The sequence below is a fragment of the Onychostruthus taczanowskii genome, unplaced genomic scaffold (assembly GCF_017590055.1).
Source record: "Onychostruthus taczanowskii isolate IOZ18803 unplaced genomic scaffold, ASM1759005v1 scaffold24, whole genome shotgun sequence".
NCBI lineage: Eukaryota > Metazoa > Chordata > Aves > Passeriformes > Passeridae > Onychostruthus > Onychostruthus taczanowskii.
This window is the reverse complement of record NW_024499684.1, coordinates 962,853-990,772: the sequence shown is the minus strand read 5'-3', so window position 1 is coordinate 990,772 and position 27,920 is coordinate 962,853. Positions and strand designations below refer to the sequence as shown.

General features: G+C 58.6%; 1 protein-coding gene across 1 annotated transcript in view; it reads right to left on the bottom strand.

Annotated features, from left to right (window-relative positions):
- KCNAB1 (potassium voltage-gated channel subfamily A regulatory beta subunit 1) overlaps positions 1 to 25,041 on the bottom strand; it is a 63,112-nt gene extending 38,071 nt beyond the window's left edge. The window contains exon 1 of the mRNA XM_041405961.1: positions 24,502 to 25,041. Within this exon, the coding sequence (XP_041261895.1) occupies positions 24,502 to 24,773 (272 nt within the window). The 5' untranslated portion in view covers positions 24,774 to 25,041. The remainder of the gene's footprint in view (positions 1 to 24,501) is intronic.
- Positions 25,042 to 27,920: the final 2,879 nt, after the last annotated feature.

The following is a 27,920-nucleotide window of genomic DNA, read 5'->3' as shown; positions in this document are numbered from 1 at the left end:
CCTTAAATCCCCTCGTTTTCCTCGGGCAAAGCCGAGCCCTGGGAGCCCTGGGAGCCCTGGGAGCCGAGCTCCCAGCTCCCCTGGGTGTCACAGCTGTGCCCCGTGCCCCCAGTGCCACCCGCACGGCGGGCAGGGATGTCCCCAGGGCCACACAGGGATGTCCCCAGGGCCACACAGAGCTGAACCCAGGGCCACACAGGGCTGTCCCCGGGGCCACACAGAGCTGGGCAGCAGAAACCCCTCTGGCTGCAGGGGCACAGGGTGGGCAGCGCTGCCCCAGGACACAGCCAGGCTGGGAATGGGCAGGGACAGCCGGGCAGGGCAGGGACAGCCAGGCAGGGCAGGGACAGCCAGGCAGAGCCAGCTTTGCTTCACCTGACACCTGGAACAGGAGATCCACCTGCAGTGCCCACACCAGCCCAGGCACCCGCCAAGGGCCCATTTACCGTGGGGTTGTGGAGTTGTTGAGGCTGGGCAGAGCTGGGGGTGGCAGAGCCAGCCCCAAGGCAGCAGTGCCAGGCAGGAGGGGCCCTGCCATGCCCTTGCCCTGCCCTGGGTTTGGAGTGAGCTGGGGAATAAATGTGTGTCCAAATGACCCTGCAGTGTGATGGGAGCAGGGAAACCCAGACCCAGCCTCACCTGGGAGCTGCAAACTCCCGGGGAGCCACTGGGAAGGTGAAAGCAGCACAAATCAGCAGATTTGGGTTACTCAACTGGTTCCTTTTCCTTCCCCTCTGAGTTATTCCTGCCTCCTTTGCAGCCATTATAAGCTACAGTCCTGGGGGGAAAAGCATTGTGAATTCAGCGTAAATCCATTCTGTTCACTGGATTAATCTTAATTTGCAGCAGGAAAATGAAGATCAGACGATGAGCCATAAAAGTCAGCCTGATGCGGAGAGTACTGAAACAATATTGGAACTTGATACCAAAATAATTGTGCCATTTGCATGCGAGAGTTTAAAACTGCTCATAATTGCAGCAAGACTTAAATAAACCACAATTTCCTAAATATGTGAGGTAGTTATTATGGTTAATGCTTGGAAAATGAAACGCAGGGTGGGGGGAAAAAAAAGCACAGCTCCTGGAACACCGCTAAGAAATACCTGCTTCCACCGACACCCCTTGGCAAGCACAAGGCTTCACCGCAATTCCCAAAGGAATTGTGCAGCCCAAGGTGACCCGTGTGCGTTTCCCAGCCCATCAGGCTGGCTGCTCTGCTTTCCCGAGCCCAGCCCGTGGCAGGGAGTCCGCGCTTGGCAGCAGCCGGTGCCACAGAGGGAATTGGCATTTTAACAAAAGCTTCCAGCCCCGGGTGGGCCGGGCGTGCTCAGAGGAGCCCATCAGGCTGGCTGCTCTGCTTTCCCGAGCCCAGCCCGTGGCAGGGAGTCCGCGCAGAAAAATAAGAAAAATAAGAAAAAGGGGAAGGATGCTGCAGCCGATGGTGCTCGCTCTCTCAGACCCGCCCGGGGCTCCGCGGGGCTCGGGACCCTCCCAGGCTGGGCTCCCCCCTCCTCTGCCAGCAGCTGCACCAGGAACGCTCCAGGAAGGGCTCAGGGATGTTCCACAGAACGATCACAGAGTCACCACAGCTTTGGAAGGGACTCTAAAGCCCTTCCAGTGCCACCCCTGCCATCCGTCCCAAGCTCCCACTGTCCCGGCTGCTCCAGTGATCCCTTGGGCACTGCAGGGATCCCCTGTGCCAGGGCCTGCCCACCCACACAGTTCCTCCATAAAAACTGCTCTAAATCTCTCCTCTTTCCCGGGGGACGAGGAAGAAAGCAAACTTTACTTCTCTCTGGGTTTATCTGCCCAGATCACCTTGACGGAATTGCAATGTCAGCAGCTTTTGTTCCACAGATCCCTCCGTGTACCTTCACCATCCCCACACGCTCTGCTGCCCCCGGATTTGCAATGCTGGGGAGGGACACGACCCTTTTCTGCCCTCCCTTCTGCTTTATTCCCCTGTTTTTCAGCTCTTGTCTTACAAACGTTAGTAACACCTCTCTAAAGAGGGAAGATTCTCACCGGCTTTGGGTGGGAAGGATGGGTTTCACCTCGGGGGATGGTGCCCGGCCTCTCCCCACCCTGCCCAGGCTCCCCGCAATAGGAACTCCGCCACTTTGCCTTTGCAGATAAAATTTTTTGTTTAGGCAGTTAATGGTCAAAGCTGCCTCCATCAATTATGGATGAGCACAAATAGATACTTGTGCTCTGTAAATTGGGCCCCTCGTGCCCATGCGCGGGCAGGGCTCGACAAAAAGGGTTATTTGTGAACTGCTGACGGCCCCAAATCGGCCCCGCAGCGGCGGAGCCCGGCACAGCCCGGCTCCCGTCATATCCCAGCACATCCCAGCTCCGGGCACATCCCACATCCCAGCACATCCCAGCTCCGGGCACATCCCAGCTCCCAGAACATCCCAGCTCCCGGCACATCCCAGCTCCCAGCACATCCCATCTCCGGGCACATCCCAGCTCCAGGCACAGCCCAGCTCCCAGCACATCCCAGATCCCAGCACATCCCAGCACATCCTAGTTCTCATCACATGCCAGCTCTGGACACATCCAGCACATCCCATCTCTGGGCACATCCCAGCTCCAGGCACATCCCAGCTCCGGGCACAGCCCAGCTCCCAGCACATCCCAGATCCCAGCACATCCCAGCTCCTGGCACATCCCAGTTCTCATCACATCCCAGCTCCGGGCACATCCTGGGCACAGAGCAGGCTCCTGGGTAGATAGGGTGCTCTGGGCAAGACTTCGCAGTGCTGCAGCTGCGATGGATAAGGGTGGTACCAAAGAATCTGGGAATTCTAGGATGGCCTGGGCTGCAAGGGACCTTAAGGACCCATGGCCAAGGCATCCGCAGCCTCATTGTAAAAACTTCTCTCTGAGATGTAATTTAAAGTCTGAGAAGGGGCAGGCTGGTGCCAGTGTCACTTTGAGAAGTTGTTCCCTGCGGTAGCAGCGCCACGTCTCAAACAGCCCCCGGCACCAGCAGCACGGCTGGGACCATTGTACTGAAATGAATTTTAAGGAAATACGGCAGCTAGGAGAGAGAAGCCGTGCTGTGACCTCCGTCCGGGCAGACCCGGGCTGCCGTGCCTCCTCCCTGCCGTGCACCACCTCGGGAAGCAAAGCGCATCCTTTGTTCCCAGCAGCGGTGCGGCAGATTGCAATTTTCCGAGCCAAGCGCTGCAACCACATCATTTTCAAAGAAAGGCTTGAAGTGATCCCAGATATTCCCCCCGAGCACCCGGGCAGGCTCCCCAGCGGGACTGAAGGGGAGCATTGCAAAGGACAAAGGAGAGCAGCCCTCTGCAGGAGCAGGCAGCGAGGCTGTGCCCGGCGGTGACAGCGCAGGTGACACCGGGAGCTCCTGCCACAGCCGGGCGGGGAAGGTGCCAAACGCAGAGCTCGTTTTGCCAAGGCAGAGCCCAGCTTTGCTCAGGTGAGCGCCGCGGGGACGCACCTGAGTCCTCGCGTTTGCAGCTGTTTGCCGGCGAACGCATTTATTCCCGTAAACTTTTTCCTCCCGTATTCCAATTCGCTCCCCGAGCTGGAGCGGGGCCAGAAACATGTCACTTGGTGAAAAGCCCCCGAGCTGGCTCCTCTCCCGCCCCCACCCCTGTCACAGGCGTAGTCGCTGTCTCTCCCTTTTACATAATGCCGGCGGATCGGGAGCGCCTGGCACCGGGGGAGGCAGCGGGGCTCGGAGCATCCCGGAGCGGAGCGGGACTCGGGGCAGCCCTGCCGCGGGGGCCGGGGGGGCGGCTCGCGGTATTTTTAGCGTGAATCGAGGGCCAGCGTGGCTGGGGTGGCATTTGGAGCAGCTCGCTCTGCAGAGCTCGGCATCAAGGACGTAATTCAGGCAGAAAATGAACTGGGAAGGACTTCAGCTTCAAAATGTGAGGGAGCTGAGGAGTTCAAGGAATTATCGTTGCGGCCGCCGGGAAAAGCCTTTGGCTCTGGATTCCCCTCGGGCTGAGGAAGGGGTTCCAAGGTGAACACGAAATTCCAGCTCCACTGGCTGGAAGGCGCCTCCCCACCCGAAGGTTACCGAGCCTGGCAGCGGCACAAGCTCAGCCCGAGGGTAACTCAGCCATTCCTCCAAATCCCCCTGCGCTGCTCCTCCTGGGGAGAAATCAGCTCTGCACACGGAGAGATCCGCGGGCAGAAACAGAGATTAGTCATAGAGATAAAACCTCAGCCTTGTCGCCAACGAGCTGCTATTCCTGGTGCAGCTCCCAGGTCTGGGGCAGACGGAGTGCCGGGGCTGTGAGAACTCCGGTGGGACAAGCCACCCTCACTCCCAAACCTAATCCAGGAATGAGGCAGAAAGGACTCCCAAAGGCCCAACTCTGGAGGCTGCAGGAGCAAGGAATTGCGGTTCTCCGGGGTGTTGGTACGCTGGGAGAGAGCCGGGAGCCCGGGGAAATCAGGGGATAAGTGCTGGCAATTAGCACACAGTGCCCCTACAGCCAGCGAGCGTGGCTTGGGAGCAGGTCCTGTCTCTGAGGGACACCATCAAAGACTGCCACAAATGAGGAAACTGAGGCATGATGGCTGGGATGGGGCTGCCAGAGGGGTCAGGGGTCACAGGAGCTGCTGGCTGCCACTGCTCCACTGGGAAGGTGGTTAAAGGACAAGTTACACTGATTCTGTGTGTCCTGCCTTCAGACAAGGCCCTCTGCCATGCTCCAAGCCCTGCCCTCCCCACGGCCTGGGAGCTGGGATTCCCCTGGACACTGCCCCTGCCAGGATCCCCTGGACACTGCCCCTGCCAGGATCCCCTGGACACTGCCCCTGCCAGGATCCCCTGGACACTGCCCCTGCCAGGATCCCCTGGACACTGCCCCTGCCAGGATCCCCCTGGATGGGCACTGCCCCTGCCAGGATCCCCCTGCATGGACTCTGCCCCTGCCCTGCCACCCCAGCCCCTGTCCAGCTGGGAGCTGGCTCCAGGAGACATTTATTAACCAGCAGCTCTGCCCTGGCCACGGGCTCACTGAGGACTTCTGCTGCCAGCACCAGGGCAAGAGGGTGGCACATCCCTGCTGGAAGTTGGTCATGGCTGAAGGACAGGGACAAGCAGCTGGAAAGGCCGGGCTTCCACTCAGGCAAAGCCTCCCTGTCATTGATCAGCCTTCCAAGGAAACCACAGAAAATGACATCTGAGCACCCCATCCACGCTGCTTCCCATCCCTGCAGCTCCTGGCACTTCCCGAGCTGCAGGATCACCCTGCCCTGGCTGCACCACGCCTGGATCCGGGAGTGGTGCTGAGCCCAGAGTGGCTTTGCAGCCATCCCAGGACCCCAAAGCCAGCATTAACACAAAACTGCAGCTCCCCTGGGCAGGTCTGGGGGCACGGGAGCCCTGGCTGGTATCCCACGGGCTGGGAACTAGCAGGATAAAGCTGCCTGGAGCCCCACGCCCCTCAGCCTGCTCATGGAGCCCTCCTGTGCCAGCTGCCTCCCCCAGCAGCAGCTCCACCTCGGGCACAGGGTGCAGAGATCCCAGGCTGTCCCCTTCTCCCAGTCTGAATGTCCTCCACCAGTGTCTGGAAGGGACACCCTGAAGAGGCAGAAGCCAGCCCCAAAGGCACACAAATCCTTCTCACTCGCAGCCAAAGGCAGCACAGAGCTGATCAGCTGCCCACACTGAGCACTCCAAACCCAACTCACAGCCATTCTTCATTTTTGCTGCCTAGGCTAGGAGGAATAAGAACCTGTGAGGGGCAGGAGGCATTCCATAAGAATGCCTGAGGTCTTGTTCTCTGCGTTTGTCTAAAATTGGCTTTGATCTCATCTTCCCCGAGTGCACCAGGTGAGAAGTCCGTGAGCCGCCCCCGCGGTGGGCTGATACCCACGGCACACGCCTCTGCTCCACAGCACGCTGCCAACCAACTTTCCCCGCCCGGCCCCAAGCACGCCTGGCTAATTGATCCTTCTGCTCATTAGCACCAATATTAGTTACACTGAACACTTAATAGGAACCATCTTAGCACCACTGTCACAAATCCACAGCGTTGCACAGAGTCTGCCCGAGCAAGAGGGTTTTGGGTATAAAGCCACAAACGCATATGCCTGCAAAAACATAAACGCCCCAAAGCTTTCCAGTTATGCCCGAGTTTAAAAATCTATTAATAACCTGAGGAGAGAGCTCCTCTGCAAAACCAGGTGCATCCAGGCAGGCAAAGTAAAGAGCTATTAAGCTGCAAGGGAACAAAGACCGAGACCGTGCCCATACCTATATTTCATGCCCGTTTGCTTTGCGGTGGATTCTTTTAATGAAATGTGGTGCTGCGGGGTAAATGTCCCCAAACTGCGAGCGATAATAGCCACTGTCCGGAATTTTGCCCGGGCTGCATTCACTACGTTCGGGGTGGTGGTGTTCTGCTTGCTGATGAGCCTGTCTTCACCATTTCTCTTCAAGTTGTGGTCCGTGCAGGCGATGGACACTTGCATCGCGCCCGCGGCGCCCCGGCCGGGTGGCGGGCGGACCCCCGGCCCCCCGCGGGCTGCAGCTGCCCGGCACGGCGGGCAAAGCCCCGAGCTGGGACCCCCCGAGCACCGGGGGCTCCGGGAGAGCCGCGATGCCGCCGGCCCGGGAACGCGAACTTGCCGCGGGCGACCGCTTCGGGCTCACTCCGGGCTCTCCGCGGCGACGCTGCCGCTCAGGCAGAAGAAGCATCCATCCAGTCAGGTGCTCCCGGAGCGCCGCTCCTTCATGCTGATCGCTCCGCAGCCGCTCTGGCTCGCCGCAGCCTTCCTCCCGGTTTTAAATCACCGCCAGCATCCTGCGAGCGCCGGCCCCGGCGCCGCTGGACCGCCAAGCGCTGAGCAGGCACGGCCGAGCCCCGTCCCTCGCCAGCGCGTCCCTAAGGAGCGGCAGCATCCATCGGTGTCCTTCGCCCAGGCGCAGCAGCGCTACCTCCCACCCATGGCAGCCCGCCGAGCGCTGGCAGCGGCTCCGCAGCGGCGCCGGGATCCCCCGCCAGAGCCTGCGGGAAGGATGGCAGCGATGGGGAGGATGGGGAGGATGCGAGCGACGGGCCTCCTTTGTGCTCGGAGGGAAGGCAGGCGTTCAGGCAGATCCGCCCGGAAAAATCGCTGCCGGCATCGCTGAGCGAGGTCTTCTAGAGCGGGCAGCAATCCGCTGTTAAAATGGGTTAATTATAGGGGAAAGGAAAAAAAATATATAGGGGGAGGGGGAGGAAAATCGCTGTGCTCCGGTGTGTGAGGGAGTTAACACGTTAATGCCGTGCTCCTGGCGCCCGGCTCGCAGCAGGGCCAGGGTTAATCCTGCTCCCCCGGCATCGCCAGCGGAATGAGCCGCAGCGCAAAGGCTTGGAAGCAAAACCATCCCCATCCCTCTTAGATCAAAGCATCCCCATCTCCATCCCCGGCCGGGGCTGCCCTCCCAGCCCGGCACTGCCCCGTGCCACCCCTCCCGGGGCGCTGGCTTTGGGCACAGAGGGGACCCCCGGCCCGGGGAGCTGCTCACGGGAGCGGTGGGAGGGTGGCCAGGTTTGGAGACCCCCCAGGACCCCCGTCCTGGAGTCACTGTCACCAGCAGAGTGGCCCTGGGCAGGGACAGGCAGTGGGTGTCCCTGGTGCAGACCCACCACACACGGTGCCCGTGGGTGGCACGGCAGGGTCACCCCTGGTCCCTTTCCCACCCAGGCCACGGGAAATGGTCCAGAGGGGCTCCCCAGACCCCACCCTACATCGGCCCGGGGGGCTGGAGCTGGGGGCACCTCCGGGGCTCCTGGTGCCCACCCCGCTCACTGCCAGGCCCCTAGCCTGTCCCCTTGGGGTGGGAGCAGCCCCCCGGCCGGACCCCCCTGCTGGACCTGCCCGAGGCAGCCAGAGCTGGAGCAGGAGCGGTGGCAGAGCGAGCTGGGGGTGCTGGGGGTGGTGACAACCCGGTCTGAGCTCGGGGTGACAGAGCTTTGACCCCTGCCCTGCAGCAGGGGCACACCACGGTGGGTGTCCCCTCTGCCCTGCTGAGGAGGGGGCTGTTTGACAGCGGCAGGGGGGCGGCTGGCAGCCAGCCACGGCCACCCACCAGCCCGAGCTCCTTTCGGATGGCTCATTAACAGGTACCCAGCACATCCCTTTGAGGATGGAAAGCATTAAATCCCAGCAAAGACAGCTACTGTATGATATTTTCCCAAAGAGGATTAACGGTTCATCATGCAGCAGACCCACGAACTCCCAGCTGTGGGTGCCCTCCTTGGAGTCACCCTCAAGCAGGGTTTGGGGGGAGCAGGACCCCCGGCAGAGGTTCCAGAGCCCTCACCGGTGAGTCAGCACTGCAGAGCACAGGCACAGCCAGCAGAGCGGGCATCGGGGGGCACAAGCCATGGGCTCACGGAGCCCAAGGTGCCCCTCGCAGCCAGAACAGCCTGGGGGTCTCGCTGGGACGGGGGGATGCAGCTGGAGCCCTGCTGGCAGCACCCACTCGTGTTGGAGCTCAGCTGTGTTTCAGAGCCCTGAGCTGGAAACATTCCCCTCCCTGGGGGCCCAGGCACTGCAAGGTGTGCTCTGCCTCTGCCCTGCACCTCTCGGAGAGTTCCCACTGTTTTTTTGGCCTGCCAAATGCTGTGACTCGGTGCTGGGGACGAGCCCAGGTCACTGCCACCCGGGTCCTGGCCACCACCCCCCTGCCAGGGCTGCCCCTGCCCTGAGGCTCCAGGGAGGGGACAGAAAGGGACAGTCACGCTCTGCACCGGCACATCCCACAGAGCACCTTCCCTCAAGCTGCTTAGCTTTGGGGGGGGGGTTACAGTCTCTTAGAAGATGTGTTTAAATATGGGATTTATTTCATTTCCTGAGCAAGATAATCACTTCTAGAGTAAAACGCTGGAGTGACATAATTCTGCATGATGAAAAGCCTGAGCTTATGGAAGAGGAGCTACGTGACAACCCCGGCAGGGGACTCAGCCACGAGCCGTGCCCAGGCTCCCTGTGCCACCTCAGTGCCACCAAATCACTGTGACAACGCGCCCGCGTGCGCTTCCCCCTGAGCAAGACAACGAGCGCTCATTAAACGACTTGCTCAAAATGCTTCATCGAGCAAATGCGGTTTAACACAGCTGCCCGTGACCACCCTGCGACCCCTCCCCGCCAGCCCTGGGGCCACTGCAGCCACCCGGGGGCCGAACGAGGAGCAGCAGGAGCAGGGCAGCAGGAGCAGGGCTCCAGGGTCAGCCTGGCAGCACGGCTCTGGCTGCAGCCGGAGGCGGGAAGATGCTCCTGCAGCCCAAAATTATGACCGTGAATCAAGGTCCTGCAGTCCGGGCTGGGTGAAAGCTCTGAGCTGCTTGCTGCAGCCCTGGCCCAGCGCGGCTGGAGCTGAGCACGCTGATTGCTCCTCCCTTTTGTAAATTTTACCTTACGGCGGAGCTCCTTCGAAATAGGATGCAAAGTCTGGCTGGAGATTCTGCTTCTCACGGCTGCAGTCACAGGCTAAATTATTTACCCTGCCTGCCACGGCAGGGCATTGGGACTGGGTGGGCTTTAGGGCCCCCTCCAGCCAGAGCAGCTTGTGATTCCAGCAATCGGGTCAGTAATGATGCCAACCCAGCCTGCCTGAGCTCTCCAACTGAAATTCTTCCACGTCCAGAGAATACAACAACTGAATTCAGCAGCAACCCTGCAGCAGTGCCCATGACAGAGGTGGTGGCTGCCCTGGATCCCTGGAAGTGTCCAAGGCCAGGTTGGAGCAACCTGGGATAAGGGAAGGTGTCCCTGCCCATGGCAGGGGGTGGAACAAGGGCACAACAAGGTCTCCTCCATGCCAGACCTTTGTGTGACTTTATGATCAACGTTGGAGGTGTTCTCTCTGCTCCCAGGGTTGGAGGGTCCTGCCCTCCCCACAGTCAGAGCAGCCCCAGGGCCAGGGAGATGCAGCAGGATGGAACAGTCAGTGCTTCCAGGCTGGAGACACATCAAAAATATGATTTCAGCCTTCATGAAGAGAGCTGTAACCATGTTGGACATTTAGACAGATGCTCAGTGAGAGTCTGTGTGCAATGCCCTTGGATGGAGCAGACCTCAGGAGAAGCATGGCAGCACTGAAAACGCTGCTGGCAGTGCCATGGGGGCAGGGTCCTCCTCCAAAATCAGAGCCCTCGGAGCTTTTCCACCCAAAAAAAGGCCTTTCTTTACTTTACCCAACAGCCCAGAGCTGGCCACAGCCCCACATTCTGTCCAGGGCCCCAGAGCCACATTCCCCAAAGCCAGTGCAGACACTGCAGGCAGCAGCCTCTCTCCAGGAGTGGGAGAACGATCCCAAACCCCTGACTTCAGACACCAGGAGAGGGAGAATAATACCAAACCCTGATTTCAGACACCAGGAGAAGGAGAACGATCGCAAACCCCTGATTTCAGACACCAGGAGTGGGAGAACGATCCCAAACCCCTGATTTCAGACACCAGGAGCGGGAGAACAATCCCAAACCCTGATTTCAGACACCAGGAGCAGGAGAACGATCCCAAACCCTGATTTCAGACACCAGGAGTGGGAGAACGATCCCAAACCCTGATTTCAGACACCAGGAGCAGGAGAACGATCCCAAACCCTGACTCCCAGGCTGCCCCCGTCCCTGCCGCAGGACACCTCAGGGCAATCCCGCCCCATGTCCCCAGTGAATGTCGCACGGGGCCGTAAGGGCAGCGGTGACAAACACAGCCCGTGCTCCTCGCTCCTCCCGGGAGCGGTTCCTGCTGGGAGAATTCCCGGGATCGCAGCTCTTCCTTCCATCCCCCTGAGCGGGGCTGATGCGGGCACGGCTGGGATGGGATGGGGAGCGCTGCCCGGAGCGGGCTGGGCTGGGCTGGGCTGGGCTGGGCTGGGCTGGGCTGGCAGCTCCCAGCAGGTTTGCCGGGATTAATCCCCGCTCCCAGCAAATTTTCCGGGATTAATCCCCGCTCCCAGCAAATTTCCCGGGATTAATCCCCGCTCCCAGAAAATTTCCCGGGATTAATTCCAGCTCCCAGCAGGTATGCCGGGATTAATCCCAGCTCCCCGCAAATTTCACTGGATTAATCCCGGCTCCCAGCAGGTTTGCCGCGGTTAATCCCGGTTCCAAGGCAGGGCGAGCCGCTCCCAGCAAATTTCCCGGGATTAATCCCCGCTCCCAGCAAATTTCCCGGGATTAATCCCCGCTCCCAGCAAATTTCCCGGCATTAATCCCAGCTCCCAGCAAATTTCCCGGGATTAATCCCCGCTCCCAGAAAATTTCCCGGGATTAATTCCAGCTCCCAGCAGGTTTGCCGGGGTTAATCCCGGTTCCGAGGCAGGGCGAGCCGCGGCCCCGCAGCCCGGGCGGTTCGGAGCTCTTCGGGTGCGGCTGAACCCGCCGGGAATGGCTCTTTTTGCTCTTTTTGCTCTTTTTGATAAGGCTGCTGGAAGCTGCGCGAGGAAATGAGCTGCAGAACAAAAGCCCGGCGCTTATCGAGCCCACAGCCATCACATTTCCGCTGGTTTCACATCAAAAACTCCATTTGCATTTGTAATTGCACTTGAGGAAAACTGATCCAAACTCCCATTAAACAGGTTTTTTTTTTTTTTTTTAGTTAAAAGGCGTCGTTTTGGCAGGTTCTGAGCCAGGCTGGGGGCAGTGCCCCCCCGGGTTCCTCTGGTGGCACACGAGCTCTGTCACCTGCGGGACCCACGGGGGCTCCATCCGCCCGGGAGGGACAGAACCGGGGCGTGCGACAGCGACACACGCTGCCCTGCCAGCACCTGAGGCAAGGCTGGCTGGGATCAATCCAGCTGGGGCTGCCCCTGCATCCCTGGCAGTGCCCACGCCAGGCTGGACACCGGGATTTGGAGTGCCTGGGACAGAAGGGAGGTGTCCCTGCCACGGCAGGGGTGGCACTGGGCGGGCTGGGGGGTCCCCCCAACCCAAACCAGGATGGGGTTCTGCACTGCTCTAAATCCAAGCTCCCATCCCACTCCCAAGCCCCCCAGGGTCCAAGGCCAGCCCCACCCTGGCTGTGGGGGCACCCCCAGCCCCAAGGGAGCCCCGAGGAGCTCTGACCCGGCAGCTCTGGCAACATTAAATAAAGAATATCTTGGTACAACAGGAAGGAATCGGCACTGGGAGCCAGCCCGGAGCTCTCCGTGTCTGACACGGAGGGTGGAACTCATCAGAGCCCAATCCAATTAATGGGCTGCTTGTCCCCGTGGAGACAACACCCCCCCCTCGGTGCCTGCTGCCCATTAGCTGCTGGATCCCTGCTCCAAAGCAGGTAATTTAATTTTTCCGTGCTATCTATTCCATTTCTCAGCTGACTGCGAGTCAGTGCCTCACATGAAGGGCTCCAGAAGTCACCATTATATTAATGTATCGTGCTACACTGAGCACTTAATGGTCTTTAAGGTCCCTTCCAGCCCAAGCCACTCTGTGATTCTGTGATATCAGAAGGCTCAGAGCTGCACGAAGCTCCACGGCACAGAGTTTTGTGTTTTATTCCCCCTGGGAGCCCCTGACACGGTATGCAGGCACTGAGCATCCATGCCAGGCCCGGGGCAGAGCAGCATTCCCAGCAGCAGCACCCTCGGGCACTCAGGGCTGTTGTGCCAGCTCGGGGCCAAGAAATGATCTTCCCTTCTGCCACACTCGTGTTCTACACCGGGCATACACAAAATGCACAATTTCCCCGCGTGCTTGGCATCACCTGATGGATAAATGTATTCCAAACAAAGCCCAGCCCAAGCTGTGCTCTTCCAGCTCGGCTGTGCTCGTTGAATAGCAGATTTCAGGCAATTATGAGCATTGCTGTGTTATCCACACACATCAAATCTCACCCGAGCATTGCTTGTAACAGCTCAGAGCTCTAAATTAACTTGTTTGGAGGAAGGCTGCTGAGGAGGGGGGTTTGGATCTGGGTGACAAGCACGCAGCTGCAGCTGCCCTGCTCTGGGACACGCTGCAGCACACGGGGGAGCAATGCTGGGGCAGAACTCCTCATTCTGTGACATTAACTGGCACAGGGACAGCACAAAGATCGGCTGCAGCACACTGGGCTGTTTGGCAAACTCTTTCCCAATGAACACCCCTTAAAAAACCTCCCCCTCTTCTGGAAACCCTCCGTTTTCACCTCCTCCTACAGCCAATGGAGGGGCTTGGCCCCTCTGAGCAATCCAGAGAAAGCCAAGTGTCTCCATCAGTCATTATCTTATATAAGTCACCACTGCATAATAAGCACTATTAAAAACACCACCTTCCCAAATTGCATTTTTCAAAGAAGAACTTTAAGTCTTCTCCTGAGAGCCTCCCTTTGAGCTGCAGCAGCATTTCTAATGTGAACGTGAGTGACACAGGGTGGAATCCCACCAGCTGCAGGCACAGACCTGGCACAGACCCTGCTCCCTGCTCCAGGCAGAGCTCCTCAGCCCAGCAGCATCCCCAAGAACTGGAATCTGCTGGAATCAGTCACAGAGGAGAACCAGCACGGCACCAGGACAATGGTGCTTGCTGAAGCCCAGCAGATTAGCAGGGAACCATCTCCAGCCCCATTAATTTTAATGGATCCTTTTCCCTCTTCGGGGGAGGGGCTGGCAAAACCCGCTGTGTCAGCACTGCTCTGCCTCCCAGTTACCAGCCCACACTGCTGCTCAAAAATCAGCATTTCGGGGGCTCGGGAATCTGCTCTTCACCTGAGCAGGTGCAGGCACAGCACTCTGCTGCCAGGCAGGAGCCAGGGCCTCTGGGGACTCTTTAGCTCCCGAATTTTCCTTTGCTCTTTTCACTTCCAGAATTCTCTGCAAAGGCTTTTAACCATTTTTAAGCTTTTTTTTTTTTTTTTTTTTTTGGCCCACGAAGCAAGAGCACGGTGTATCTCAGAGCAGCACAATGCCATGGAATGGTTTGGGTTGAAGGGACCTTAAATCCCACCCAGTGCCACCACAGGGACAGCTCCCACTGTCCCAGGTGCCCCAGCCCCAGTGTCCAGCCTGGCCTTGGCACTGCCAGGGATCCAGGGGCAATGCCATTTTAGTAAATCAAGTGCAAGGGACTCTCGAGTCTTCAGGTGACCTCCAGCCACTGCCAAGCACTTCCGAGCCAAGATTTCTGCATTTCCCAGGCCAGTGCTGGCCGGGCAAGTAGTCCCCGGTCTCTGGGCACATCCCAAACATTGAACAACCACTTTTGCACTGGAAAGGCGCCCATTTAATTAACAAAAAGATTTGCAAGAGGATCATTACTTACTGCCAAATGCATAACCGCTCATTAGGCCCTCAGGGGAAATGAATAATTGCTCCTGCAATCTACAGATTGTGTCTTTTTCTGCAGAGAAAAACCGGTTTCATCTCCTCAGCTGGGGAGGGACGCTGAGGCCGGGGGGAGAGCCCCCAGCCCAGCCGGAGCAGGGGGAGCAGCTCCCCAGCAGCCTCAGCCTGCTCCCCTGCACTCTCCAAGGATCCCGGAGCTCTCCACAAAGACCTCTGGAAAAAGCAGCAGCCGTGCCCTTGGAATGATGGAAACACTGGGCCGGCTTCTGGAGCCCTTCTGGCACAGGGCTGAAGGCAGCAATTGTGAAAACACACTGGAAACGAGGAGGAGAAGGCTTATCAGGCAGAGACAGCTCTGCACAGGAGGTTTGTCCGTGGCAAAGCTCCTTCCACCAGGCTCCCCTCCCCGGATGCCCACGGCCCTCCCCGCACCAGGACAGAGGCACAAACAGAGGGGTGCTCCACTCAGCGTGGGGAAAACCACAGAGCAGTGCCCTGGCTGCCTCAGACTGCAAAAAAACCCCAAAGTTCTTTCGCAAAGAGCAGCCCCACCTGAGCCGTGCCCACCCGAGCCGTGCCAGGCACAGTCAGCACCGAGGCTGGTGACACGGGACCTGCTGTGCCCTGGCACTGAGCCTTGCCAGGGCCTGGATTTATCATCATTCCTAAAGGAGGCAGCCTTGAAATAAACCCGCAAGCCACGGGAGGAGGTTTTGCTCCCAAATTTGCTCAGCGTTTTGTGTCGGCGCAGCATCCGGCAGCATCCCTTTCTCAGCACATCCCAAAGTCAGCCCAAAGACTCCGGACAAAACCTCTGTTATCCAGGCCCACGTGGGCTGAGCTTCATCCCAGGCTGCAGCCTTCAAACCTGTCTATAAATACAGCCAGGAACATCCCAAACTCTGGAGTCAGCCCCGCGGAGAGGAGCGGCTGCAGGGCAGGAGGAGGCTCAGCAGGAGCTCCTGCCCTGGATCTGGGATGGAGCAGCACCTGCCAGCCCAGCCCGGGCAGCCAGACCCCACGGCTGCAGCAGGGCTGGGGGAGAGCAGAAAAAGGGGGGGAGAGCAGAAAAAGTGGGGGGGAAGCAGCAAAAGTGGAGAAAAAGCGAGGGGAAAAAGCAGAAAAAGGGGGGGAGAAAGCAGAAAAAGGGGGGGAAGCAGAAAAAGCAGGGGGAAAAAGCAGAAAAAGTGGGAGGGGAAAAGCAGAAAAAGCAGGGGGAAAAAGCAGAAAAAGCGAGGGGAAAAAGCAGAAAAAGGGGGGGGGAAAGCAGCAAAAGTGCAAATTCCTGCTGGGAGCAGCCGAGGGTCGGCTGGGATCTGCTGCAGCCGTGGGGAATGGGGAGTGTTGTGGTTCAAAATCTGCTTTGTTTTCCCCCAAAAGCGAGCTCCTACAGCACGGGAACTTCCCACGGGAAGGTGGGAATGGCCCTGGAGCAGCAGCACACTGAGCCTGAGCACGGCTCTGTGAGGAATTTAGGGAATCCTCATGGAATGGTTTGGGTTGGAAGGGACCTTAAAGCTCATCCATGGGCAGGGAGAGACCCCTACAAAAACAACACAGACCCCAAGGAGCTGGGATCATTAGGAAGAAGGCCAGACATGGGAAGTGTCCTGTTACCATCGCCCCAGGTAGCTGCTGTGTGCTCTGAACAGAATAAAAAAGAGTAAAAATCCACTTAGGAGGCCTGGCAGTGCCTATTGAAAAAAGGACACAGCTGGATGCAGCTCCACGGATCAATCTGCACAGGAAGAAGGGGAAACATGAGGGCTGGGAGATATTTCCCAATAAATATAATGCAGCAGCACTCAGAGCAGATGAGGACAGGATTACAGTGCAGGATTACAGGACCCCATCAAGAGCCCTCCTATATTTTGCCATCTAAAGATTAGATATTTTAAAGCCTCAATGCACAAAATGGGCCTCGCTGAGGAAGGCTGGAAGAGCAGCTATGGCAAAGGGATCATTCCCAAATTCCCCTCTTCGGGGGGAGCTCTGCAGGGTGTAACCCTGGGATTAAATCTCCCCTTGGTGTTCAGCTGGCCTCGGCTGACACCTGGTGACACCTTCAACCTGCTGGAGCCTCCAGCACCCACAGCACATCCCTGTCAGGAGCTCCCCAGCTCACTAGAGGCTGCCAAAGGGTTTTCTGTGCCCAAACCTGTGGCACAAAATGTCCTTTGCTCCCCCCTGCCCCAGTTCCTGTGCTGGGGGAGACGGTGAGTGACTGGCTGCAGGCTGCTCCTGATTTAAACACATCTGTAATCCCTGCCCATCATCTTTTCCCTAAGCCAAAAGCCTGTTTAATCTCCCAGGGCAGGGACAATCCCACCCTCAGACCCCAGGAGGCTGAATCCACCTGGAATGGGATGGCCAAGGGCTTGGGGAGCTCCTCACAGCTCCCACTGCACTCAGCAAAGGGAGAAGGAAAAAGGATGAGGGGAAAGGGGGAAGGAGAAAAGGAGTAAGGGAAGGGAACACCCTACAAAGGGCTGCCTGCCGGCCAGTCTCTGCACCAGAGTCTCACAATCCTAAACTGCCAGGTTTAATTAGGTGCTTAACCAACAAAAGCAACAGAAAGAGGACAGCGATGGGCTTGGGATGGGCTGCAGGAGCTCAGGGGTGCCTGCAGGACACCCCAAGGGAGGAGGGTTTGCCAGGGATTTCTGTGCTGTGGGAAGAATTCCCTCCCTCCTGGAGCAGAAGCTCAGCTCACAAACAGATAAACCAGGAAAGCAACCCCAGCCCAGCTGCGGCAGGGTTAACCCAGCAGTGCCCGGGGCTCCCTGACCTCCATAAATACTTCCCAGCCCAACATTTGCCAGCAGCTTTGCAAGGGCTGCCTGGGTGCTCTCGCAGACACATCTCCTGTAGGATTTCCCCTGGAGCAGCTGCCCGGGCTGGAATCGGGAGGGAGCAGAGCCTGGGGAGGGCTGGCAGCCAGAGCTCAGCCCAGCAAAGCGCACGGGGAGGAGCTGGGAGCAAACACCTCGCTGGGTAACAAACACCAAATTCGCTTTGTAAACGGTGTTTCATCTGAGAGGAATTCCGTTGTCACCAGAAACGAGCCCAGCTCAGGCAGTGCTACACTTTGGGCTCCTCTGTGACAGCAGAGCTGAGCTGCACTGGCTGAAGCAACGAGAGGGAAAAGAGCTGATCAGCCTGTAAATGAGCCGGCTTACAAGTGTTTAGTAACTGTTTCTTGTTCACAATTCATTACTTCCCACATGTAATTAAATAAATCTTTAAAAAGGAGCTGCCACTGTGCTGGCTTCAGACTGGACCCACAGGGAGCTGAAGAAACACCCAGGAGGCAGGAGAAGAAAATGTCCAAGCTCACAGTCAGAGAGGAAAGTCCCTGTGCTTCTGGGAGAGAAATACCCTGTGGAAGCAGCAGGTGGGAAGTGCTGGAGCATCCCTGCCCCGGCAGAGCCCTGTGCCCAGCCCCTCTCCCACAGCATCCAGCTCTGGCTGCGTGGGAAGGGCAGTGAGCCACAGCTGCTTCTGTCAGCTGTGAAAAATGCACACACTTAAAGGGGAGCAGGGGCTCGAGTCCATCAGCTTCCACAGAAGCCAAGCACATGCTCCATTTCCCCGTGACTGATGGCTCTGCTGAAAGAGGGAAACCCCACTCAGTAAGCAAGAAACAGAGGAGCCTGAAGGAGCGTGCAGGGGCAGCCCCAGTGCCCCACACCAGTCCCACGGGCTCTCATTAATCACCTTTTCCTATGGCTTTTAAACGCCCTCTCACATCCAAGCCCACAGAAATTCTCTCCCCAAGCTCTCTGCAGGTTTCTCCCCCGGGCTGGGCACGTTTTGGTGCAGCAGAACACAGAGACAGAGAGCACAGGACATTTCAGGCAGGGGAGCACAGCCCTCCCTGGGGACACCGTGAGCCCCCACCTCTGCTCCGCAGGGAGGAGCAAGGTTAAACCGTGTCTGCATGCACTGACACCGTGAAAAGTGCAGAATTAGAGAGGAACAAGATAAACGGGGGTTTTCCTGTCCTGAAAAGGACACCAGTCTTTTTAAACACAACTGCCACTGGGATTAGGATCACCAGCAGGAGCAAAGGAATTGCTCATTAAAGGGTGTCGAGTTTCCAGGCCAGAAGCCCCAGGGAACGAGGGGATCTCTCTGGGGACAGCAGTGCTCCTGCCAGCCCCGGGACCTCTCCTGCCACAGCTCCGAGCACAGGGGCCCTGGGATGCCCATCCAAGGCCCTGGGACACCCATCCATGGCCCTGGGACACCCATCCAAGGCCCTGGGACACCCATCCATGGCCCTGGCACACCCATCCAAGGCCCTGGGACGCCCATCCAAGGCCCTGGGACACCCATCCATGGCCCTGGGACGCCCATCCAAGGCCCTGGGACACCCATCCATGGCCCTGGGACACCCATCCATGGCCCTGGGATGCCCATCCATGGCCCTGGGACACCCATCCATGGCCCTGGAATGCCCATCCAAGGCCCTGGGACACTCTCCCATTTCATCCCCCTGCCCTGTGGGCTCAGCTCCCTTCCTCTAAGCCCAGCTTGCTCCAAGGGTGCCCAGCTGGCCCAGCAGCACCATGGCACAAAGCCCTTTGCCATTTCTGCTGGTCCCGACTCCAAAACTGCTCTTTCACAGCCCCACTCTGTGAAACCCTGGGCATTGTCACCAAATTTCCCCATCCAGCAGTGAAAGCTGGGGCACAGCTGAGCTGGATCCATGAAAACACCAGGCACGGTGCCTTATTTCAGTTTTAAGCTCAGACTGGCCACGGGCAAAGATCAACCTCCTGGGAAAGCAAATGTTTCAAAGAAAATTTGCTTTTTTTAGAAGCAGAGAGAACTAGTAAACTTTCCATACAGGGCTTCATCCTTTTAAAGGGAACTTCTTTGGAAGCAAGGCACAATGACAATTGCTGGACTGAGCACACCAGTGTCTCTTCACCCTCCATCCCCAGCCAGCATCCCCTGTCCCCAGGCTGCTCCAGCTCCTGCAGGGATGACACCCTTCCCCTTGAACACCCTTCTAACCCAAAAGCCATGTATTTCCCAGCCTGAACCCAACCAGAGATTTGGGCTCTCGCTCCATTTGCTCCATGAGGACAGAGAGGGTCTCAGGGTTCAGGACCTGAGCTGGAGAATTCAGAGTGGTTTTCCCCATCCTGGCACTGCTCAAGGCCCTGGGACACCCATCCATGGCCCTGGGACACCCATCCAAGGCCCTGGGACACCCATCCATGGCCCTGGGACACCCATCCAAGGCCCTGGGACACCCATCCATGGCCCTGGGACACCCATCCAAGGCCCTGGGACACCCATCCATGGCCCTGGGACACCCATCCAAGGCCCTGGGACACCCATCCATGGCCCTGGGACGCCCATCCAAGGCCCTGGGACACCCATCCATGGCCCTGGGACGCCCATCCAAGGCCCTGGGACACCCATCCATGGCCCTGGGATGCCCATCCAAGGCCCTGGGACACCCATCCATGGCCCTGGGACGCCCATCCAAGGCCCTGGGACACCCATCCATGGCCCTGGGACACCCATCCATGGCCCTGGGATGCCCATCCATGGCCCTGGGACACCCATCCATGGCCCTGGAATGCCCATCCAAGGCCCTGGGACACTCTCCCATTTCATCCCCCTGCCCTGTGGGCTCAGCTCCCTTCCTCTAAGCCCAGCTTGCTCCAAGGGTGCCCAGCTGGCCCAGCAGCACCGTGGCACAAAGCCCTTTGCCATTTCTGCTGGTCCCGACTCCAAAACTGCTCTTTCACAGCCCCACTCTGTGAAACCCTGGGCATTGTTACCAAATTTCCCCATCCAGCAGTGAAAGCTGGGGCACAGCTGAGCTGGATCCATGAAAACACCAGGCACGGTGCCTTATTTCAGTTTTAAGCTCAGACTGGCCACGGGCAAAGATCAACCTCCTGGGAAAGCAAATGTTTCAAAGAAAATTTGCTTTTTTTAGAAGCAGAGAGAACTAGTAAACTTTCCATACAGGGCTTCATCCTTTTAAAGGGAACTTCTTTGGAAGCAAGGCACAATGACAATTGCTGGACTGAGCACACCAGTGTCTCTTCACCCTCCATCCCCAGCCAGCATCCCCTGTCCCCAGGCTGCTCCAGCTCCTGCAGGGATGACACCCTTTCCCTTGGACACCCTTCTAACCCAAAAGCCGTGTATTTCCCATCCTGAACCCAACCAGAGATTTGGGCTCTCACTCCATTTGCCCCATGAGGACAGAGAGGGTCTCAGGGTTCAGGACCTGAGCTGGAGAATTCAGAGTGGTTTTCCCCATCCTGGCACTGCTCAAGGCAGGGGTGGACAGGGCTTGGAGCAGCCTGGGACAGTGGAAGGTGTCCCTGCCATGGCAGGGGTGGATGAGATGGACTTTCACCCTTCCAACCCAAACCATTCCACGACTGCCATTAACGCGCTAAGAGAGAGATCAGATCCAGCATTTTAAGAGAACAGCTCACAGCACCCAGCTTTGCTCAAAGCCACCCTCATTCCCACAGTGCCAGAGGGACCAGAACAGCCCCTGAGGCAGCCAAGGCTCGGCTGTGCCATCCCCCGAGGTGTGCCATTGTCCGAAGGTGTGCCATCCCCCGGGCTGTGCCATCCTCCCGAGGTGTGCCATCCCCTGGGGCTGTGCCATCCCCCCGAGGTGTGCCATCCCCCCGGGCTGTGCCATCGTCCGCAGGCCATCCCCTGGGCCATGCCATCCCCCGGGCTGTGCCATCCCCCCGGGCTGTGCCATCCCCCGAGGTGTGCCATCCCCAAGGTGTGCCATCCCCGAGGTCTGCCATCCCCCCGAGGTGTGCCATCCCCGGGGTGTGCCATCCCCCTGAGGTGTGCCATCTTCCCGAGGTGTGCCATCCCCCGAGGTGTGCCATCCCCCCGAGGTGTGCCATCATCCCGGGCCGTGCCATCCCCTGGGCCATGCCATCCCCCGGGCTGTGCCAGCCCCCAGGTTGTGCCATCCCCTGGGCTGTGCCAGCCCCCAGGTTGTGCCATCCCCTGGGCTGTGCCATCCCCCGGGCTGTGCCATCCCCGAGGTGTGCCATCCCCGAGGTGTGCCATCGTCCGAAGGTGTGCCATCCCCCCGGGCTGTGCCATCCCCCGGGCTGTGCCATCCCCGAGGTGTGCCATCCCCCGGGCTGTGCCATCCCCGAGGTGTGCCATCCCCCGAGGTGTGCCATCCCCCTGGGGTGTGCCATCCCCCCGAGGTGTGCCATCCCCGAGGTGTGCCATCCCCCGAGGTGTGCCATCCCCCGGGCTGTGCCATCCCCCCGGGCTGTGCCATCCCCCGAGGTGTGCCATCCCCCGAGGTGTGCCATCCCCCCGGGCCGTGCCGGGCGTGTCTCGGCTCTCGGTGTCCCAGCCCCGTACCTGTAGCTCATGGTGCCGCTCTGGCGGGCGCTGGCGCTGGCGCCCAGCCCGTGCAGCTGCAGGAACCTCTCCAGCTGTTTGCCCTGGCTGCGGGGGCTGCGGGGTCGGGGCCAGCCGGGGGCAGCGCTCCGAGCCCGGGGGGTCTCGCCCGCCCTCCGCCCGCCCGCCCGGGGCCGGGGCATGTCGGCACACGCCGCCTTGTACAGGTGCATGCTGCCCACCGGGACCACCGGGACCACCGGGACCGCCGGGACCGCCGGCACACCGGGAGCGCCGGCACCACCGGGACCTCCGGCACCACCGGGAGCACCGGCACCACCGGGAGCACCGGGACCTCCCGCTCAGCCGCTGCCCGCAGCTGAACCCGCCGGGATCGCAGAGCTGGGCAGCGCTGCTGCCGCCCCGGACATTCCTCAGCCAGCCCCTTTGGTGATCTTGGCCGAAGCCCACCCTGGGCATCACCAGCGTGGCTCGTCTGCTGAGCCCTCTCCTGGCCCGGCTCTCCCAGGGGTGAGGAATGCTGGTGGGAATACAGCGCTGACCCCGTTTCCCAGGTCTTATATTTAGATAATGGGAAATATTTGCTTGGGATTCAACCCAAGGCCAATAAACACACAGCAAGTGCTCTCCCAGGGGGTATTTCAGGCCCTGGGCTGAGCAGATGAACTCTGCAGGCATCTCCTCTGCAGCTCAGGGGAACATCTTGTTCTGTCACAGTGCAGGGAGAGCTCTCCCAGCTGGGGTTACCTGCTCTGGGAACATCTCCAGCATCTGCAGCCTCCCGCGGTGTGACAATTCTTATGAACTAAACGATGATGTTAACGAGGATTTCACCACTGCTGAGCTGCAGACACAAAAGGTTCTGGTTCACAGAGCCACAGAATGGTTTGGGTTGGAAAGGACTTTAAAAACCATCTCATTGCAAACTCCCCTGCCATGGCAGGGACACCTCCCACTGTCCCAGGCTGCTCCAAGGCCGGCCCTGACCCTAGCCTTGAACAATCCAGGGAGGGTTTTATGGTCTCCATCCCAGAAGGGCCACAGTGACCTTTTCTGGTCACAGCAGACAATCCTGCCAAGGCCTGGTTCATGCCACTGAGGCAGATGTCTGAGACTCTTCTATTTTAAAAACTCACCCCATTTCAGCCCCAAATACATTAGAAAAATAAGTTAAATAATCAAGTGATGGATGTATCATGAACTCAACTAATCCTTAAATCTTTCAAAGCAGATAAAGAAAGACTGATCCCAACCCCAGAATACATTTGAAAAGCTCATAATTCAATGTCACAGAGGGGAGTTTGGCAGGAACAGTGGGATTACCCGGTTTTTCTTCTTGTGTGACTGTCACACCAGGGCATGGGTGGCCCTGGGTGTCCCCAGGTCCTGCCCAAGGGTGGGGGTCCTGTTCTCACAGTGCTGAGCCCATGGGGGGTGCAGGGGGGATCTCAAGCCAGCTCTTTGCAGCTCAAGGACACTCAAGGGAGGGCAGGGTGTCCCAGGGCTGTCCCTGCTGTGTCCCCAAGGCTGTCCCTGCCCTGTTCCCCGTGTTTCCTCCCTGCAGTTTAACTCCAGGGCTGTACCTGTGATCTCTGCTGCAGCTGCTGCCTTTGGTTTTACCACCTGCCAGTCCCAGCTCATCTATAATGCAAGGTGAACCAGGGCTGAGAAATATCTCTGCAAGCTCCTCTGAGTTTTCTGGACGCAAGGGCTGTGCTGGTTTGGAGGATCAGGGCTTGTATGGACCAGCATTTTTAGAAACTTCTCTCTCCCAGGAGTTATTCCCCAGCCCTTGGTTTTTACGGTGCTGTGGGAGCCCCTGGGTGCCAGCCACAGGCCAGGGGGGCTGGGGGGCACCGGGCCCAGAATCTGCCCCCTCCCAGCCCCAGACCCCTCGTGCTCCCCTCGGGTGCTCATGAACACTCCTGCATCAACACCCACTTGCTCCTTCTCTCAGTTTTACTTCCTTTTCCTTTCACTTATCCCCTTCCTAATTTTTATCGTTGTGGCATTCTAACTCATTTCTCACCCAAGCACATCTGTGAGAGCTCTGTTTGTGCTGGGCACCGCAGGCACCCCCATCCTGCCGGGGACTGGGGAAGGTCTCGGCCGATTCTCAGCAGGAACCCTGGCTACCACCGAAGGGAAGGGGAAGGAATGCCCCCAGGGGAGGAGGAGGAGGAATCCCCGGGGAGGAGGAGGAAGCCTCCCCTCCCCGCGGTCCCGGAGCTGCCCCGGGCGCTCCCGGCTCGCTCCCGGGCCGTTCCTGCTGCGGTTCCGATTTCAGTGAGGGTCTGACCCCGCACAGGAGATTAGAGACTCGCACGTCTAATTTCCACTAATACCAAGATCCCCTTATATTTTTTTAAAGGAGCAGATCAGATTCGGGAGGCTGAGACATTTAAGACCGATGGGATGAGAGATGCAGCCACTGCAGGTTCCTCCTCCCGGGGGCTCCTTCCCAGGCTGAGCCCCCGGGCAGGGAGGGGGGACAGGGACCCACACGGTCCCTTCTCGACAGCAGCAACTTTCTGCTCTATTCAAAACACAAACGAAACCACTGGGCAAATTAGAAACAAGGCTCAACAACCACACGCAGCTCGTGCTGGAGAAGTTCTGGCTATCAACAGACAAGTTTGCAGGATATTCATCTCTGTAAAGCACGCATTACCAGAAAAATCAGACTTAACAAAGCCAAGACCTTTCTACTAATCAGACAAAGCCAAAGACCTTTCTACTATCACTACCATCGCTGTGATTAGTATCGTCGCTATTGCTATTATTATTATTATTATTATTATTATTATTATTATTATGGCCACGATGGCGCCGGCCAGCAGCACGGAGGGCGGCGGGCAGGGACGTACCTGTGGGGCATGCCGGTGGTGTAGGCGATGGTGAACTCGTGGGACAGCTCGCACACCCGCAGGTACCAGTTCATCTCCAGCTCCCGCAGCAGCGCCAGGCGCCGCGCCCGCTGCTGGGGCTGCCCGGCCCGGGCTCGGCCCTCCTTGCTGCCCTCGGCCGAGCTCTTCAGGGCTCTGTCCCGGCTGCCCAGGGACAGCACCGACTGCTTCCTCAGCTTCAGGGACTCGTCGGCGCTCTTGCCGCCCACGGTCCCGGTGCGTGCCGCCAGCATTCCGCCGCGAGAGCGCTCAGCCTCGAATCATCCGAAGCGACTGCGGCGCTCCTTCTCCCTCTGGAGCCGCACGCCGGCCTCAAAGCTGTAATTAGAGACGTGGCTGCGGGGCTTAACCGGGAAGAAGAGCCGCAACCTTCTCATGGAACCATCTGTAGCGGCCGCGGCGTGCCGGCGGCTCCGCAGCGGGGCCGGGGGACGGTCCCCAAAAACATCACGCCGGGCACAGCCCCGCGCCCCTGCTGGCCTCGGACCGGCGAGGGCTGGACGCTTCTGGAAAGCCCGTGCGCTGGCCAGAGCCGTAAACATCGGAGGTGAAGTCACACGTGTCACCTTGAGGGCCAGCCCTGCCCACGTGGCTGGCCCGGGCAGCTTGCAGCGCGCTCCGTGCCGGCCCCGAGCATCCCCATCGCTGCCCCCCTCCTCCTCCTCCTCCTCCTCCTCCTGCTGCTGCAGCTCCTCGGGTCGCCCCATCCAGCAGCAGCTTCCATTCCCAAGGGATCTGCAGGAATTTGGGGATTTGGTCCCCCTTAGGATGAGAACAAAGTTCCGAGCGCTGCCGAGCAAGCGGCGTCTGTTGAACGCATGAAAGGGCGGGCACGGGAATCGCATTAATTCCCATCTCCGGTCGGAAATGTAAAAGCCGGCACGGAGATTACAGCTCTAATCACAGCAGCCACTTCGGGAGCACGGGCACAGCCGTGTGCGAGAGACAAACCCCTGTGAGGCGGCGGGGTTTGGAAGGCACAGCCCCCGAGGTGCTGTAACCACCCCAAAGCAGGGCCGGCACCCCCGCAGGGTTCCAGGGATGGATGGAAGGTTCCTGCCATGGGGCAAAGGGAGCTCGGGGGGTCCCTGGTGCGGTGCCCACCCCCAGCAGGTCTGGCACCAGCTCGGGATGGTTTCACCCCCCCCCCGAGCCGCGCAGATCCCGAGCCTGGAGGCTCCCCAGCCTCTTCCCAACATCCATCCCAGGGCTCCAGGCTGTGCCGGGGCCCTGCCTGACCCCCAGCCCCTCCCAGGAGGGTTTGGATCCTCACCTCGCTCTGTCCCTGCCCTCCAGCACTCCCGGCTGTGCCGGGTCCCCTCCCAGCCCGGTGGGACCTGCTGGGCTCCCACCACCCCCCAGGACCCCCTGGGCCAGCCCCGGTGCAGGTGAGGGGTGCTGGGAGCCCGGCAGAGGCACACACAGTGGTGCCAGAGGTGTTACAGGACAAAACCCCCCTTTTTGGCTGCTTTTGCAGAAAGCAGTTCCATCACCTTTTGGAATAAGTCCTACAAAATGTACCTCCAACAAGAACTGGTGCTACCCAACCTATTCAGCAGACGTGGCACTGAAACATTCACTGGGGAAGCTTTGCAAAACTCTGGAAAAACGACTCAAACTTTGAGCTGTAAGACATTCCGGTTCTACGCCTGACCCAACGTGTTTACCCTTAAAGTGCTTCACAGAAAGGAGAAGGTTCCCAGCAGAAGCCTTTACACCAACCCTGAGCAGCGAAGCAACGCTTCCATCGCACTACACAAGCTGAAGGCTCAGGAGATCCTTCAGGTGCTCCCATGTGGCAGCTGGTCACCCAAAGCCACAGCTGGTCACCCAAAGCCACAGCTGGTCACCCATAGCCACAGTTGGTCACCCATAGCCACAGCTGGTCGCCCAAAGCCACAGTTGGTCACCCAAAGCCACAGCTGGTCACCAAAGCCACAGTTGGTCACCCATAGCCACAGCTGGTCGCCCAAAGCCACAGCTGGTCACCCAAAGCCACAGCTGGTCGCCCAAAGCCCACAAAGCTCCCAAAGGGCTGCACAAAGGCACGCCGTGCTTCCCCAGCCTGCCGTGTCCGTAACTCTGCTAAGCACAGGAGCAGCCGCCGCTGCCAGGGCCGTCGCTCAGCGCCCAGGCGAGGAGCCCAGCGCGGCTGCCGCCGTTCGTCGCTCCCGGGGCGGCACCGCCGCGGTGTCGGGGCCGCCGTGCTCGCGGAGCGGCGCTCGGTGTCGGGCGGTAAGCGGAGCCCCGCTGGCCTCATAAAAGTTGCAGGACGATTGATTTCCTGAAAGCAAAGCTGCCCCGGAGTGTCGACGCTGGAAGCCTCGGTTCCACAAACCCTCCCAAAGCCCTCCCGTGGCACAGCACCAGGCTGTGATGCTCCCGGGAAAAACACTTCACCCTGATCCCTGCTAGGGTGGGGGCTCCTCCTGCCTTCTCTGTTCCTCCTATATTCTTTCTATATTCCTTTTATAGTCCATTTGTATTCCTTCTATATTCCTTTTACATCCCTTCTGTATTCCTTTGATGTCCCTTCTAGACTCCTTTTATATTCCTTCTACATTTCTTTTACATTCCTTCCATATTCCTTCTATATCCCTTTTATATCCCTTCAATATTCCTTTTATGTCCCTTCTATATTCCTTTTATGTCCCTTTTATATTCCTTTTATGTCTCTTCTATATTCCTTTTATGTCCCTTCTATATTCCTTTTATGTCCCTTCTTCTAGGCAATAATCTGTTAATGTATAATATAATTATGCATTTGTAACTTGCCTGTACACTGTATAAATGTCCAGAATCGTGTTTAGGAGCTCTCCACCTGTAGTTCATTATGAATTATAAGTGATGATTATATTACTTAGATGATATTATAGAAATTCTATTTATTAATAAATTACGCCAGGGTTTGAAAATTTGTCTTTCTCTTAAAATGCTTTCTAAAATCAGATTTTCATTCCAGCTGCAGTCCCCAGAGGTGGACACAGGAAATGGGAACCATCTCCTGCTGAGGGGTGTCCCAGGGCTCCCCTGTCCCTGTGCCCTGCATCCACAGGGAATCCACCACAATCCCAGCTCCTGGAGCCAAGGGAGGCCCCGCGGGGTGCAGAGGGACGTGCTCGCGGAGCGGCGCTCGGTGTCGGGCGGTAAGCGGAGCCCCGCTGGCCTCATAAAAGTTGCAGGACGATTGATTTCCTGAAAGCAAAGCTGCCCCGGAGTGTCGACGCTGGAAGCCTCGGTTCCACAAACCCTCCCAAAGCCCTCCCGTGGCACAGCACCAGGCTGTGATGCTCCCGGGAAAAACACTTCACCCTGATCCCTGCTAGGGTGGGGGCTCCTCCTGCCTTCTCTGTTCCTCCTATATTCTTTCTATATTCCTT